The sequence below is a fragment of the Gossypium hirsutum genome, chromosome A03 (genome assembly GCF_007990345.1).
Source record: "Gossypium hirsutum isolate 1008001.06 chromosome A03, Gossypium_hirsutum_v2.1, whole genome shotgun sequence".
Taxonomy (NCBI): domain Eukaryota; kingdom Viridiplantae; phylum Streptophyta; class Magnoliopsida; order Malvales; family Malvaceae; genus Gossypium; species Gossypium hirsutum.
The window spans coordinates 2,788,666-2,804,516 of record NC_053426.1 but is presented as its reverse complement, the minus strand read 5'-3'; the positions used below and the strand labels follow the sequence as shown (position 1 = coordinate 2,804,516).

Below are 15,851 nucleotides of genomic sequence, written 5' to 3'. Positions count from 1 at the left end.
GATAAACACTCAAAATTTATAATTCAATCCTTACTATTACTACAAAATTTATAACGGTGTCACCTTCTACCATTCCTGACACTACATAAGATGAAATTCTTTGAACTTTAAAAAATGGGCCGACCGAGTAGTGATCATAGTCGATTGTCGGTATAAGAAACAAAGAAAAAAAAACCTCCAACGGACAATACAAATAATTTACGTAAATAAATAAATAAATTTGTCCCTTTATCTTATTTATGTAATTTTTATAATATAAGTGTAAAATTGCAAACTCGACCCACGAAAAAAATTGCAAAATCGACCCTGGGAATCAATTAAAGGGTGCCACCTACGCATGTCAGAAAAACATGAGTCTCAAGTTCAACGTGGAAGTAAAGTCTTAAACCCAAGTGTCCATGTGAACAATAGCTTGAATCTTCAAGCAACCTCTTTCAACTTTTTTGTCCTTTAATTTCGCCACTAACTTAAAAAAAGAGGGTAAATTCCACCATTAGAGATAAGTTTTCATTTTGGTGGTCATTAAACTATTTAAAAATTATTATTTAAATCACTGGATTATTAAAATAGATGTTATATAGCTTTCTTTATTCGTATTATCTACACCGAACAAAAGCTCTCTTTTTTCTTCTCTTTTACAATTTAATATTTTTCATATAATAACTTTGAATGTCATAAATTTGTGAATTAAAATTTAAATAGTTTTTTTTCCTCATTTCGACATTGGCAGTCAAACCGATTTGTATCTAAGGCATGTTTTTCTTCTCGTTGATGAGTATTGTTCTACCGTATCGATTGATAAATCGTTGCATGAAGCTCATTGGCAAAACTTTTTAAGAAAAAAATTTAATATCCAGTAATTTAAATAAATTTTTTTGAATAGTTTAGTAACTTAAAGAAAAGTTTTCAAATAGTTCAGTGACTAAATTGTAATTTTTTTAATTAAATGACTAAAATAAAAACTTACCCAATTTAGTGACTAATAGTGTAGTTTACCCAATAAAGAAACTGCCATCCTATTCCCTCACGCATTTCATTCAAACCTTAAACGCAACTCCATTTTAACATTTTCAAAGTTTCCAAGTTTAGCTCTACAAACAAGCAAAGGCAAAGGCAAAGGCAAAGGCGAAATCTTTAAGCTAAGTTTACTCGTGAGTGAAAGCAAAAGAAAAGAAAGAACCTCAAGTTTCCTCTTCCTTCACGATTCTCTCTCTGTGTTTTTTTCTTTATTTGGGTGTTTCTCTCCATCAAAGTTGGAGCTTTGGATAATTGGATATATTAAAAATGGCAAGTTTGACTCTTGGTCCTGTTTTGCCTGCAAAGCCAAGGCTCTCTGTGTTTGAACATAATGGATCTCTTTTTGTTTCTAGAAGAAAAACCAAGAAGAAGAACCAAGCTATTGTCCCTGTAATCTTTCTTCTTTTTTTTTTTTTTTTTGAATTAGGGTTAGATTGTATTGATTCTTACGGATTGGATTGGATCAGGTAGCGAGGTTGTTTGGGCCAGCAATATTCGAAGCATCAAAGCTAAAGGTTTTGTTTTTAGGAGTTGATGAAAAGAAGCACCCAGGGAAGCTACCTAGAGCTTATACCCTTACACACAGTGATATAACAGCTAAACTCACTTTAGCCATCTCTCAAACCATAAACAATACTCAGGTAAAAATTTTCTTTGATTTTACAAAACCCCATTTCATTTGGCTGTTCTTGGAATTTTGCATTATTTTATTGATTGAGAAGGAAACAGGGGAAGCAGGGGATTTTCTAGTCAGCTGATGAATGATATAATCAAAGAAAAAAAACATGGGTAGATATGTACGTAAGTTGATATGACATGGAATTAATTGCTGAATACAGTTTTTTTTTTATGCCTATATAGCACCAATTTTCAAAACACTGTGAAGTTGTATAATATTTTAATTGAGTCCTTAGTACTATATTCAATTAAGTTTGTACGTTTGAAATATACTACTTCACGGGTAGTTTTGTACAGGGCCAGAAATTTTTGTTAAAATTTGAGGGGTGAAAATTAAAAATGTCTAAATGAAATTATTCATTTTTCAAAAAGGTTAAATTTATAATTTTTTATTTAATTAAATCTTTTAATTTTAAGAGGAGTTATAAAGCAATTTTCCTATTTAATCAAGAGGTGAAAGCCTTACTCCCCCGGGCTATGTCCCTGGTTTTGGCTTTAACGTTTTTGTTTTTAAAAAAACAATGAGACTATTTTTTCTAAGACATCGATTTTGAGTTGTTTATTAAGTACCTATGTTTAAATTTTAATTAACTCATTTTAAATAATTTACAAGCTAGCATTTAGTATTCAAAATTAATTTTTAATTTTATTATATATTAATTTTTAATTTAAAAATTTAAGGACTAAAAGGAATTTGAGGTACGGATGATAATGGAGCGAGGCATGTGGATATTGCTAAATCCACTACCACTTTATAAATAGCATGCTTTACTTCACTACTAGCTTTGCTCCACCATGGTTATCTAATTTTGAAAACTACTACCATTTCCACGGATGTAAGATATATCCATTTTCGTACACTCTGTTCTGCTTTAATTTAATTTTTGTTATTTATTTTTTATTTTTTCAATCTTTTTAAGTCAATTTAATTTTTTCTATTCATCTTTAATTTTTTTAATCATGTGAATATTTAAATAGAAAATATATTATTTTTAATAGTATATTATTATATTTTTATCATTTTAATAGTTTATACAATTTATATATACAAGAATAATATGATAATTTTATATAGTGGAGCGGGTCAGGGCGAGGCAAGCAAATACTCTAACTGCTTTATACCCATTATCTAAAATAAACCGCTTTATACCGATTCATTCAGAGTGAATTGATTTAGAATTTATCAGGCAATTCGAGTTTTGTCATCCCTAATTTAGAATCAAGCTACTACTTTCTCTTGAATTTGTTCTTCCCAAAAGACCAGATTATTATGATACTAATACTTTGATCTCTGTTAAAATATTTTTGATGTATAGAGAATAATTTGGAATTTGAGTCATAAGTACATTTCATGGAATTGAATTAACCCTATATTTGGGGGGTTGCTTGCAGTTGCAGGGTTGGTCAAACAAATTATACAGAGACGAAGTGGTGGCGGAATGGAAAAAGGTGAAAGGAAAGATGTCTTTACACGTTCATTGTCACATAAGCGGTGGCCATTTCCTCTTGGACTTATGTGCTAGACTTAGATACTTCATCTTCTGCAAAGAACTCCCTGTGGTAACATATATTAAATCATTTCATTACCCTAATGTTCCCACTTAATTTTTGGTGTTAAAAATGACCTGAAATAATGTTATTGAAAAAAAAAAAAGGTACTGAAGGCATTTGTACATGGAGATGGCAATTTGCTGAAAAACTACCCAGAACTGCTGGACTCATTGGTATGGGTTTATTTTCACTCAAACGTTCAAGAATTCAATAGGGTCGAGTGTTGGGGTCCGTTGGTGGAAGCTACAGCACCTTCTAGCGGAACCGATGATGACGGTGCCGTGTGCCAACGAGAAAAACCAAAAGAAATATTGGGAAGTAATTGGGAATTGCCACGGTCATGTCAAGATGATTGTAAATGTTGTTTTCCGCCAATGAGTTTGATCCCATGGTCGCCAAAGCAACCTCATGAAAATGAAAAAATTGGGACCCAAGATCAGCAATTGCCTTCACCAAATGTGAAAACTATTGAATGAATGAATGATGTGTAGTTAATTGAATTAATTGTTTTTCATTGTTATTGATTAGGTGGGTACTCCTTTGTCCCTGGTGGAAGGAAAGATGTAAATAACAAAATATCATAATATTAGACACTTTTCCATGCAATTATGACATTTGTGTTTGCTTGTTGTTTACGTCTAATGCATTTAACCTTAGCAATTGGTGCTTGTAATATAACAATACATGCTCCAACCATTTAAAAAGTCCTAAATTAAGTTTTTTTTTTCATAGTTAATGAAACCAGATTGGTAGATAGTAACGTTCAATCGATTAATATATTATTTGTTATCTGAGTTTAATTTTACTATTTAATTTGATACTTGGATTAAAATGTATTCTAATGAAAAAATAAGTATTTAATTAGAAAAAAAATTGAGGTATTAAATTAGATATTAAAATTAAACTCAAATACTTAATCGGGATAAAAAATTCAAGTATAAAATTTAAAAAACTTACATACTAAAAAAAACATTAATGTCTAACTCAGGTATAAAATTTAAAAAATTTACATACTAAAAAAACATTAATTGTCTAACTCAGGTATCAAATTGAAAAAAAATATTAAAATTAAATTTAGGTACTAAATAGTATGTTAACCCAAAGAATAAAAAAATTTAAAACCATATATAACTGTTGTAATTTCTTAAAATAAATAATTAGAATCCTTATTAGAGATAAATCCAAAAATTGGGTAGAAAAACGTGTCACTCCCCTAGTCTATAGGCTTGGTGGCCGTCCGTAGCCAGGTTCTGATCACCGGCCATGTTCAAAAGTTTGTCTTCACCTTCCATAGTGCTTCGGCGTTTCGATAATTTAAATACAAACCCAATATGAAAAATGATCAAAACATATATAAAAGAACTAGAAAGAATGTCTATTATGAATCTGTACACATGAATTTCCAGGTACATTTGAATATAGATAATCATCTATTTAGGTTAATTCCTTATATACAAATTTTTATTTATATTTTTCTATTAATTTTTCTATTTAAATTTTATTTAAAATTTTATCTATTTTCCAATTTTGAAATAATTATATTTTATAAAAGATAAAAATACATATAAACTTAATAAAAATACATGAGGAATGAATTTAGACAAATATGTGCCCAGATTCAGATGTGTTTGAACATCCAGATATCCAAGGTCATTCTTGATGTCAATTATTAATTTATATATTTTTAAAGTTTTTAATTTTTTTAAAATTTGTGTCGGTCATATGGCATACTGAAAGGTTGCCACGTGTCACAACCAGATTGCCTATTAGTGTCATGTCAACACAAACTAACCATATTAGTGCAGAAGTTTCAACCTAAGTAATAGAATTCAAGTTTAAGTACCAACTAGGTCCAGAAAGATTTAGGTACCTACTAGGTACTTCTGGACAAGTTGAGGTAACAAATTACATATTAACCCTTCTTTGATACATGAATAGAGATATATTCATTTATTTTATAAAAAAAAACTCTAAATTCATTTTATTAAATGATGGAATCCTTATGCCCACATTACATTTTCATAATATTTATTTAATTTGATTTTACGAAACATTATTAACGAAGAAATCATACATGGAAAATGAAATACAAGTACTTTATCAAACAAAGCTTTCAGACATTTTTTCTCCATTTATTCGCTTGATTGTCATTCATCGATGGCGACACCTATGGTGTCTTGAACAACCACGGTCGTAGGTATTCGCTTGCGTGGGAGTACTTTTGGGGTTAGGATGACACCCTGGGTGAGGTCCGCCAGGCCTTTTGCAAGGATTAAGAACCCCTGGATCGATGTACTTTACACCACTACGTGTAGTTGCATCGACTTGAACCACCACCATGATGATTAGAACCAAGCAAATTAACCAAATCTTCATGTTAGACAACCCCATGATTGAACTTAACTTGAAAGGATATTGAAATTTCACAAATATTTATACGGTTTGTATGATTCTCAATTTTAGTAAAATAACTTAAATTAGTGCGATAATGTTTATTGGTTTTGGTTGTTGTTGTTTTTGAGTTTAAAATTAGTATATTAATTGTTTTATATGACATCACTTGCACAAATATAAATATAATATAGTAATAGAATGGTTTAAAATTTTAAATATGAAAAATAATCGTAAAAGTATCATAGTAGTCCTTAAATATTTTGGTCTATTTATGAATTTAATCTTTTTACTTTTTGAAAATTAAAAAAACTAGTCATTCTAGTTTAATGTATTAGAATTTGTTTGTCATATACAAAATTTAAGAATTTAGTCCAGTTAGGATAAATTGTTAAACATTGCCTCTAAATCATTGACTTGAAAATCAACAGTTCAATAATTTTTGTACGAAAAGAATAAGCAAAAGTTAATAGTTCAATAATTTATGTATAACAAATTAGCAAAAATCCATAGTTCAAGTTCTTGCGTTTGCCAACAAATGGACAAACTTCTCAAGTTTTATGAAGTCCAAGGATTAAAATTTGATAAATTAAAGTAGAGGGACTGAATTTCTAATTTTTGTAAAGTAAAGGAATGAAATTCACAATAAACCCTAAATATTTTAAGTCAATCACGCACCACCAAAAATGGGCCAATGTTCGTTTGTTATCAAATAATAATAATAAAAAAGACTAAATTCTGATAAATTAAAGTAGAATGGCTAATTTTTTAAATTTTGTAAAGTGGAGAGATGAAATTCATAATTAAACTTAAATATATTATGTTAATCACTTTTTTGTTAACCGCATCCTTGATTGGATGGAAAAGTTTGAAAGAAAATCAATTTTAAGTATATTTAGTTAGAAAGAAAAGTGATAGGAAAAAAATTAAAAAAAATTTATTCCAAAATGAAATAATAGGAAGAGTGAAGATGAGATAAATGTGTATGTTAGTTCAAAATGAGATGATAATTTTATTTTTTATCTTTTCTACCTTAATTAGTGGTCAAATGTTCGATTATTACCCTGAGTATGAAACAATATTAAAACTCGTGGTCAATACTTACCTCATTAATAGACCTACAGAAGATTTAATTATCGGGTTGGGACCAGTATACATACTATTTTTTTCAAGTCAATCACAGGCCGCAAAAAATGGGCCAATGCTTTTTCTTTTTGGAAAATGGGCCGATGTTCATTGTTCTTCAAATAATGAATAAAAAAAAGTTTAATACTAATTTTGATTATATATATATATATAACCCACATTTTAATTAGATTTTGGAAAGCATTAAGAAAAAAAAACCTCAGCTTTAAATCTCAATCTTTACTGAAAATAGTTGTTAATTTTCATATGTTTTTAATAATTTTTATAAATTTTAATGATTTTATAAATTTCCTTTATAATTTTTTACATTTATCCAAATTTATTCTGAATTTAAAATTTTAAATAATTTTTTACGTAAATTATTATATCATTATACATTGATTGAATAAATTATGTCACATCAACATTATTATTTAATTAAGCTTATTGTTTACAAGGATAGATTGTTTTCAACATTTGGATTTAAATACCAATTACATTTAGTTTAATTTTTTTATTTTAACTTCATGAAATCTTTTATATCTTAATTTTTTAAACTTATTGTTTCCTCTTCAGTATCCATTTGTTAAGTTCAAGACATAATTTTTGAACACATGTATAATAAAATTCTAGTGAAATTGAGGGCTTTATCGAGACCAAGCCATGCTTTTAAGGATGTGGTTATTTTTTATTGAATCATTCCTATCATTAATGGTCAAAGTAATTTCAGCAGTAAAACTTGAGCATATTATTTAGTGAAACAAAAAAAATTCCAAATAACGATAATCATTTTTGTCATTAAATTCCATATAATTTGCCACATGTTGGTCATGCATTGGTATTTCTATCCCCTCATAAAATATTAGCACCATTAGTGTTTATAACAATTTGAAAAGTTTAGGTACCAAATTGGACCAAGAAGATTAAGTGTCAATTAAGAAAAAATGCTAAGTTTAGATACAAATTGGAAAAATAAAAGCTTAAGCATCAAATTAAGAAAATGTATCAAATTCATGTATCAAATATTATATTAAGCATCTACATTTATACCTTTGGTAATATTTTAAAATTATATATAATTAATCCCTCCTACATTCATTTACTATAATTTTAGTCATAAATTATTAAAAGCTGAAAACTTTCTTCAACAAAACTTACAAAAGAAATTCAATTTAACCAAGAATACCCACATCTTGTCTCCAGCAACAAGAGTATGGCATTCAATTATTTAACCAAATCTTTATCCTTCCTTCATTGAGCATTTGTCAATGCCTTAAATTAAAGCAAAAGAATTAAAGGGTTCATTCATTTGAGACTACTGATACCAAAGGTTTATTCGAAAAGAAGGCTTTTAAGTTGCCAACAGTCAGCTGTAGCACAGCTTCAAAGGATTCTGGTGTTGCGGGAGCACTGTGTGGAGACAACACGACATTATCAAGTCCAAATAGCTCCTTGGGGACATTAGGCTCATTTTCATACACATCAAGACCAGCACCACCAATTTCTCCTCCCACTAAACACTGCACTAATTCCTTCTCGTTGATCAACGAGCCACGCCCGACGTTGATTATCACTCCTTCCTTCCCTAATGCTACCATGACATCCTTATTGACCAAGTGGTAAGTTTCCTTTGTCAGTGCACAACAAAGAACAAGAACATCACTGTTTGCAGCAAGGTCCCGGACATTAGCATAGAATGGAATTGGAACAGATTGCTTCTTGTTTCTTGCGGTGTAGGCAATGGTGCAGCCAAAGGCTGAGAGCCTCTTTGCAACTTCAGAACCAATGCTTCCCAATCCCACAATCCCTACACGCTTTCCCCCTAGCTGTGATTGCATATTTTGGTATTAAATGCCAGTCATAGGTAGTTATGAAGAATAAGCCATTTCTATCAACAAATTCCCAAAATTTCATAAACTATAAGCCTAATGTGCTATAGCAATGTCACATCATGTTGCATCCTGCTCTGAGTTGTGCTTTATTTGCAGAAACCATTGTAAAAGTGAAGATCTATACTATAAACCTAAAACAGAAAGATAGCCCATTTAAGATCAAGAAACAGACTTTTATTTAGATTTCTTTTCATGAACCTTGGAATATCTAAAGGCTTAAATTTCCACAAGACCAAAATATCCTAAACAAATACCTTAATTTTCACAACTGGGTTCCTTCACTTATATGTTAAATTCAGTTACTCTTAAGGTTTTTACCTTAAAACCAAGGGGGTAGGTTTCCTTAACAGGCCACATCCGACCACGAACAAATCTATCAGCAGCAGAGATTCTTCTAAGGACATCGATCAACAACCCAACAGCACAATCCGCTGCATCCTCTGCGAAGGCAGAGCTAGCATTAGTAACAACGATGCCTCGGCTTCGACAAGCAGGGAGGTCTATATGATCAAGGCCAGCACTTGTAGCCACTATCAGCTCCAAAACAGGCAGACGGTCGAGAAACTCGGCGGAAACTAGGGTGGGGCCCATAGTCATGAGAGCTCTTATGGAGGGAGCATGACGGGCCAGAAAGGAGTCGTACGGCTCAGGCGACTCATAAGGGTCCAGGACATGGAATTGAGAACGTAAATGGTCCCCAAAAGGAAGGATGAATGAGGGTCGACGATGAACGAAGACTACAGGTAGCTCTTCGGGTTGTTGGGCTTCTTTGCCGGTCATTGTTGGGGTAGGAGAGGACTCAGTGATGACTCCCAAGTTTCAAAAGAAAAAAAAGAAGTACAGTTTTGTTTCGTATTATGTGGTCAATATCATCGCATTCATTTATTGAATTTTAGGTAGAGATAAAATTATATAAAATTTTCATTCCATTTTTCTCCACATTTTTAATAATAGGAAGATGATAAATTATATTTTTTATTTTTAAGTTTTACCATTTTTAATTAAATTTAATTTTTTTAGGAGAAAAAATTGAAATTAAAAAGAAAATTTTGATTTATCATATTTTTATTAAAAAGAGATAGGAATGATGTAAAATTATGATCTTATGCAAACTTTTCTAGTTAAGGTGAATAGTTGATGCAAAATTGCTTGTCTTTTGGATCAAAATAATAATTTTAAAAATATTTTGAATTTTTTTAAACATAATTTTTTATTAAAGGTTGGAAAGGGATAGAAATGACATGTTAAAGGTTGGAAATGTTGAAAAGAATGAAAATGAAATGGCATCTTCCTTGACGATGCCAGGTATTAATCGTGAGAAAATGTTTAAAGCTTGGTGGTAAAATTTTGTTTTGTTGGAAAAGTAGGTTTATTAGCGATGGAAGGTGTTTTAATTTAGAATGCTGTTCTGTTTATATTTTACAACAGAACAAATCGAATGTTGAAAAAAAAAATATTATTATACAATATAATTGTGTTAGACAGAATAGTAACTAATAATAACAATATAAAGGCATTCGTCAAGATGATTCAAGTGCATTCAAAGAGGCTAGCAGTGGTTCGGTTATTGACTTAGTAAGTAATACTCTCGAAGGGTGTGTGTTTTAAAAATTTATGTAGTTTTAGTTAAATCTCTTAAGAGATTAGCTGCAGTTTTGCTATTGACTTAATAAGCATTACTCTCAAAGGGTGTATTAGAATTTTATATAATTTTATGCAGTTTTAATTAAATTCAAGTATAATTTTAAGATTTATCATTTTTCTTTTATTATTATTATTATGTATACTATTATAGCAGTTTCTTAATTCATGCATATTTAATCAAAATTCATATATATTTGACTAAAGTAATTTCTTAATGAACCTACAAAATATGAATGATTAATCATTTCACTCGCTCAAATAGATATATTGAGAAAAATAAAAATTTTGAAATTTTCTAATGCTTCAATGATTCTGCAGACAATTTAACAAAGATACCAACATCCTGATTTCCAGAAACCAATGTATGGATTTCAGTTATTTAACCAAATCTTTATCCTTTCTTCATTGAGCATTTGTCAATGCTTTACATTAAAGCAAAAGAATGAATGGTTCATTCTTTTGAGACTACTGATACCAAAGGTTTGTTGGAAAAGAAGGCTTTTAAGTTGATAACAATCAGCTGGTCCAAAGCTTCAAAGGATTCTGGAGTCATGACAGCGCAGTGCGGAGACAACACGACATTATCAAGTCCAAATAGCTCCTTTGGGACATTAGGCTCGTTTTCATACACATCAAGACCAGCACCACCCATATCTCCCCCCACCAAACACTGCACTAATTCCTTCTCGTTGATCAACGAGCCACGCCCGACGTTGATTATCACTCCATCCTTCCCTAATGCTACCATGACATCCTTATTGATCATGTGGTAAGTTTCCTTTGTCAGTGCACAACAAAGAACGAGAACATCACTATTTGCAGCAAGGTCCCGGACATTAGCATAGAAAGGAAATGAAACGGATTGCTTCTTGTTTCTTGAGGTGTAGGCAATGGTGCAGCCAAAGGCTAAGAGCCTCTTTGCAACTTCAGAACCAATGCTTCCCAAGCCCACAATCCCTACTCGCTTACCACCTAACTGCAAATATTCCAAGTTTAGAACAGTGTTTTCGTAAGGACCAAATGGGATGATCTAGTGCCTTGTAAAAGCAAAACGATGACATATTTTGGTGTTTAATGCACTCTTCCATTGTTAGGCCAAGCCAACAGCTGTTTTGGAATGGTATGCGATATTTGTGGTAAATTTGCACTTTAACCCTTAAAAAGGATAAAATTTTGATTTAATCCTTTAAAAATTATAAAGATATAAACTATTAAAATAATAAAATTATTTTTTTACTATAGTAAAAATATACAATTTAATTCCGGTCAAAAAAATTTCCGAACCCCAGCCACTGACACTATTTTCCCCAAAAGTTCATTGCCAAAAAGAATGGAAAAAGAAAATTGCCCATTTAAGATCAAGAAACAACTTTGTGTTATTTAGATTTGATAAATCCAATTATGTTGTCTATGCAAATATTGTTAAATATCTGAAGTCTATCAACAACATCAAAATTTCATCAACTGGATTCTTCACTTATATGTTAAATTCTGTTACTACTCAACGAATCAACAACCAGATAAAAAAAAAAGTAAGTGGAGTAGCAGGCCTAAAATGATAAATTTTCAATTTAAATCTATTATAATTTATAAAATTTTAAATTAATAATGATAAAATTACATTTTAATTCTTTAAAATAATAAAAATTTGATTTACCCTTTAAAAATATTAAAATAGATTATTAAAATAATAAAATTTGATTCCCGCTTAAAAAAAATATTCAGCCTCAGCCACTGATAATACAGAAAACAAACGTTTACCTTAAAACCAAGAGGGTAGTTTTCTTTAACAGGCCACAGCCGACCACGAACAAATCTATCAGCAGCAGAGATTCTTCTCAGCACATCGATCAACAACCCAACAGCACAATCCGCTACATCCTCTGCGAAGGCTAAGCTAGCATTCGTAACAACGATGCCTCGGCTCCAACAAGCAGGGAGGTCTATATGATTAAGGCCAGCACTTGTTGCCACTATCAGCTCCAAAACAGGCAGTCGCTCGAGAAACTCGGCGGAAATCGGAGAAGGGCCGATAGTCATGAGAACTCTTATGAAGGGAGCATGACGGGCAAGAAAGGAGTCATATGGTTCAGGCGATTCGTGAGGGTCTAGCATATGGAATTGAGAACGTAACTGGTCTCTGAAAGAAGGGTCGGAAGGAATCTTGAATGACGGTAGACGATGAACCAGGACTATAGGTAGCTCTTCAGGTTGTTGTGGTTCTTTGTCCGCCATCGTTGGGGTAGGAGAGGATTCAGTGTTAACTCCAAATAATAAGAGCAACAGCTTAGTTTTGTTTCTTATTATGCCGTCCACATGATTTTTTTTTCTTCATTATATCATTGCATTTATTTAGTATTTTATAAGGAAAAACCAGAAAGGTTTGGATCTTAGATTAAATGTTAATAGAAAATTTGATACTAATGCGACGACGTTTTTATCGGATCATGAATTCATTATTTAATATTATTTAACACTATTTGTGCTACACAGATCGTGAATAATATTTTTAAAATGTCATCGTATGTATGTTAAAAAATTGGGTAAATTCTTAAAATAGTCCCTTACTTTATCGTGTTCGTTAATTGTCATTAACGGTGTAATGGTAAGCTAATGTAACATGTTAAATCATTATTTCAAACAAAAATTTTAAGTTAAATTCTATAATCGGTCCTTATATTTTTTTTATTTTAAGCAATTTAATTTTTTAATTTAATTTTTTTTCTTTTACGTTCTTTTAACTTTCCCCTTTTTTTTATTTTGGCATAATTGCAAAAAGAAAAAACCCTCAACATCTGGAGGCTTTTGGCTTTGTGCCCTTGACCCCTTTTTTTAATTGACACCCTCAACATTATTATTTTTTTTGAATCAGTCCAATTTTAACGGTAAACCTCAGTTGACCGTTAGTCAAACAGCAGGTCAATGAAATAGTCCATGTAGCGTGCCACATAAGCACAATGATGTCATCAAAACAATTTTTTTTCGTTTTTTCCATCTTCTTTTCTTCCCCTCTAACAGTTTTCTCAAATTTTCTCTCTTTCTAAACACCCATTTTCACTTCACTCCCCTCACTTCATTCTCAGTCTCTATTGGCAACCCTTGGTTGGAACCTTCTTCATCCTAAAATCTAAGAAAGAGAGAAAATCTAAGATTTCCTAAGATCAAAAGTTTATTTCCTAAGAGCTTCCGGGTTGTTCATCTCAATCACGGTAATGGAATCTTTGAAGTATGAAATTTCGTTGTTAGATCGCAACACCAGATTTGTGTTGTGGAAGATTAAGATGCAAGCAGTTCTTACGCAGATGGATCTGGAGGATGCCCTGCTAAGGATAGATAAGATGCCTTCAATATTAATAGAGGAAGAGAAGAAACATAAGGATCGAAAGGTGTTAGCACAATTACATCTGTATTTGTCCAACGAAATTTTGCAGGATATGATGAAAGAGAAAACTGTCGCTGCATTATGGAAGAGGCTAAAACAAATATGCATGTCGAAAACTCTAACAAGTAAGTTGCACATAAAGCAGCGTCTTTATGCTTATCGTTTAGATGAAGGTGCGTCTATACACGAACACTTAACAATGTTTAAAGAAATTCTCTCAAACTTGGAGGCCATGGAGGTTCAGTATGATAAGAAAGATCTAGGGTTGATTCTACTTTGTTCGTTGCCTCTGTCTTATTCAACATTTAGAAACATGATTTTATATAGCCGCGAGTCTCTCACAGTTGATGAGATTTATGATTCTTTGATCTCGTATAATAAGATGAAACATCTTGTGGTTAAACCCGACTCTCAGGAAGAGGGTCTCATTGTTCGTGGGAGATAAGATCGGAATGATGATCGTGGAAGGACACAGGAACAGAATCCTCGCGGTAAATATAAAGGTGGATCGAAGTCTTCAAACAGAAGTAAAACTTGTAACTTCTGCAAGAAGAACGGGCATATTAAATTTGAGTGCTATAAGCTACAGAACAAGATTAAAATGGAGGCTGCGAATAAAAAGGGAAAACAACCAAAAAATTTTGGTGAAGCTGATGTTGTAGAAGACTACAGCGATGGTGAACTTCTAGTTGCTTCTGTCAACAATTCTAAAGTGAGCGATGAGTGGATATTTGATTTAGGCTACACCTTCCACATCAATCGGGATTGGTTTACAACTTATGAAACAATGTTTGAAGGCGTTGTTTTGATGGGAAATAATGCTTCATGTAAAATCGCAGATGTTGGAACAATTAAAATTAAGATTTTGATGGAGTTTTCAAAACACTTAGTGACGTATGAAATGTTCTCGAATTAAAGAGAAATTTAATTTCGTTGAGTACTATTGATTCAAAAGGGTACAGATACACAGCTGAAAGTGAAGTTTTAAAGATTTCCAAAGGTTCCCTTGTTGTGATGAAAGGGCAGAGAAAGACTATCGAGTTATATGTTTTGCTAGGTTCTACTGTTATTGGTGATGCAGCTGTCACTTCCTCTTCCTTGTCAGATGATGATATTACTAAACTTTGACATATGCGCCTAGGGCATATGAGTGAGAATGGCATGGCAGAATTAAGTAAAAGAGGGCTTTTTGATGGGCAAAGAATTTGCAAATTGAAGTTCTGTGAGCACTGTGTTTTTGAGAAGCAAAAGAGATTTCGATTCACCAAAGGAATCCATAACACGAAGGGAAAGTTTGAGTATATTCATTTTGATCTGTGGGAGCCATCCAGAGTGCCTTCGAGAGGTGGAGCTAATTATATGCTAACTTTTATTGATGATTTTTCTATAAAAGTTTGGACGTTCTTCTTGAAGCAGAAAAGCGATGTGTTTTCCGCATTTAAGTCCTGAAAAATTATCATTGAAAAACAGATGGGAAAACAAATAAAATACCTTCGCACAGATAATGGCTTAGAGTTCTGTTCTGATAAGTTTAATAGACTGTGCAAGTCAGAAGGGATCGTGAGACACTTGACAGTTCATCATACTCCACAGCAAAACGGTATTGCAAAACGAATGAACAGAATGATCATGGAGAAGGTTCGATGTATGTTGTCAAATGTCAACTTACCAAAGTCGTTTTGGGCAGAAGCAGCCTCTACTGTATATTTTTTGATCAACCGATCTCCATCCGTTGCCATTGAGAAAAAGACTCCATAAAAGGTATGGTCTGGTAATCCTGCTAATTATTCTGACTTAAAGATCTTCGAGTGTCCTGCGTATGCTCATGTTGATAATGGACTAGTATTAGACTAGTAAATAGTTAACAGTTAATTAATATGGATAAATACTAAAATTATACGTAAATTTTGATCTAATGTGCAATGTTATACATAAATTTTGATTTTGTACGATTTTGTAAATGAAGTTTTGATTTGATTCAATTTTGAATTTTGACAAATCAGTAACACATTATCGAATTAGCACCGTTTTACATTGATATATTGCATACACAAACAATTACATTAATCTTATATGAAAATAAATGTACTTATTCGTTTCTTTAAATGTCTACAATTGGATCAAATCAAAGTTTCATGTATATATACCAATCAGAATTCAAGTTTCTTTTA

The 15,851-nt window shown here is 31.7% G+C and overlaps 3 protein-coding genes across 3 annotated transcripts; 1 reads left to right on the top strand and 2 right to left on the bottom strand.

Annotated features, from left to right (window-relative positions):
- Positions 1–992: 992 nt before the first annotated feature.
- Positions 993–3,852, top strand: LOC107963689 (protein STAY-GREEN homolog, chloroplastic). The gene is made up of 4 exons (XM_016900119.2): positions 993–1,407; positions 1,485–1,658; positions 3,088–3,255; positions 3,351–3,852. The coding sequence occupies exons 1-4, from the start codon at positions 1,285–1,287 to the stop codon at positions 3,720–3,722; spliced, it is 837 nt and encodes a 278-aa protein (XP_016755608.1). The 5' UTR covers positions 993–1,284; the 3' UTR covers positions 3,723–3,852.
- Positions 3,853–7,933: 4,081 nt separating this feature from the next.
- On the bottom strand, positions 7,934–9,541 carry LOC107963691 (glyoxylate/hydroxypyruvate reductase HPR3). Its single transcript, XM_016900122.2, has 2 exons — positions 8,973–9,541; positions 7,934–8,588 (listed from the first exon to the last, which is right to left on the bottom strand). Exons 1-2 carry the CDS (start codon positions 9,432–9,434, stop codon positions 8,064–8,066), a joined length of 987 nt encoding a protein of 328 aa, XP_016755611.2. The 5' UTR covers positions 9,435–9,541; the 3' UTR covers positions 7,934–8,063.
- Positions 9,542–10,565: 1,024 nt separating this feature from the next.
- Positions 10,566–12,640, bottom strand: LOC107963690 (glyoxylate/hydroxypyruvate reductase HPR3). Its single transcript, XM_016900121.2, has 2 exons — positions 12,060–12,640; positions 10,566–11,274 (listed from the first exon to the last, which is right to left on the bottom strand). Exons 1-2 carry the CDS (start codon positions 12,531–12,533, stop codon positions 10,750–10,752), a joined length of 999 nt encoding a protein of 332 aa, XP_016755610.2. The 5' UTR covers positions 12,534–12,640; the 3' UTR covers positions 10,566–10,749.
- Positions 12,641–15,851: the final 3,211 nt, after the last annotated feature.

Coding starts and splice junctions, on each gene's coding strand:
- LOC107963689 (XM_016900119.2), top strand. CDS start 1,285: ATGGCAAGTTTGACTCTTGGTCCTGTTTTGCCTGCAAAGCCAAGGCTC. Junction 1,408..1,484: donor AGAACCAAGCTATTGTCCCT/GTAATCTTTCTT, acceptor GGATTGGATCAG/GTAGCGAGGTTGTTTGGGCC. Junction 1,659..3,087: donor AAACCATAAACAATACTCAG/GTAAAAATTTTC, acceptor GGTTGCTTGCAG/TTGCAGGGTTGGTCAAACAA.
- LOC107963690 (XM_016900121.2), bottom strand. CDS start 12,533: ATGGCGGACAAAGAACCACAACAACCTGAAGAGCTACCTATAGTCCTG. Junction 11,275..12,059: donor ACTACCCTCTTGGTTTTAAG/GTAAACGTTTGT, acceptor GAATATTTGCAG/TTAGGTGGTAAGCGAGTAGG.
- LOC107963691 (XM_016900122.2), bottom strand. CDS start 9,434: ATGACCGGCAAAGAAGCCCAACAACCCGAAGAGCTACCTGTAGTCTTC. Junction 8,589..8,972: donor CCTACCCCCTTGGTTTTAAG/GTAAAAACCTTA, acceptor ATGCAATCACAG/CTAGGGGGAAAGCGTGTAGG.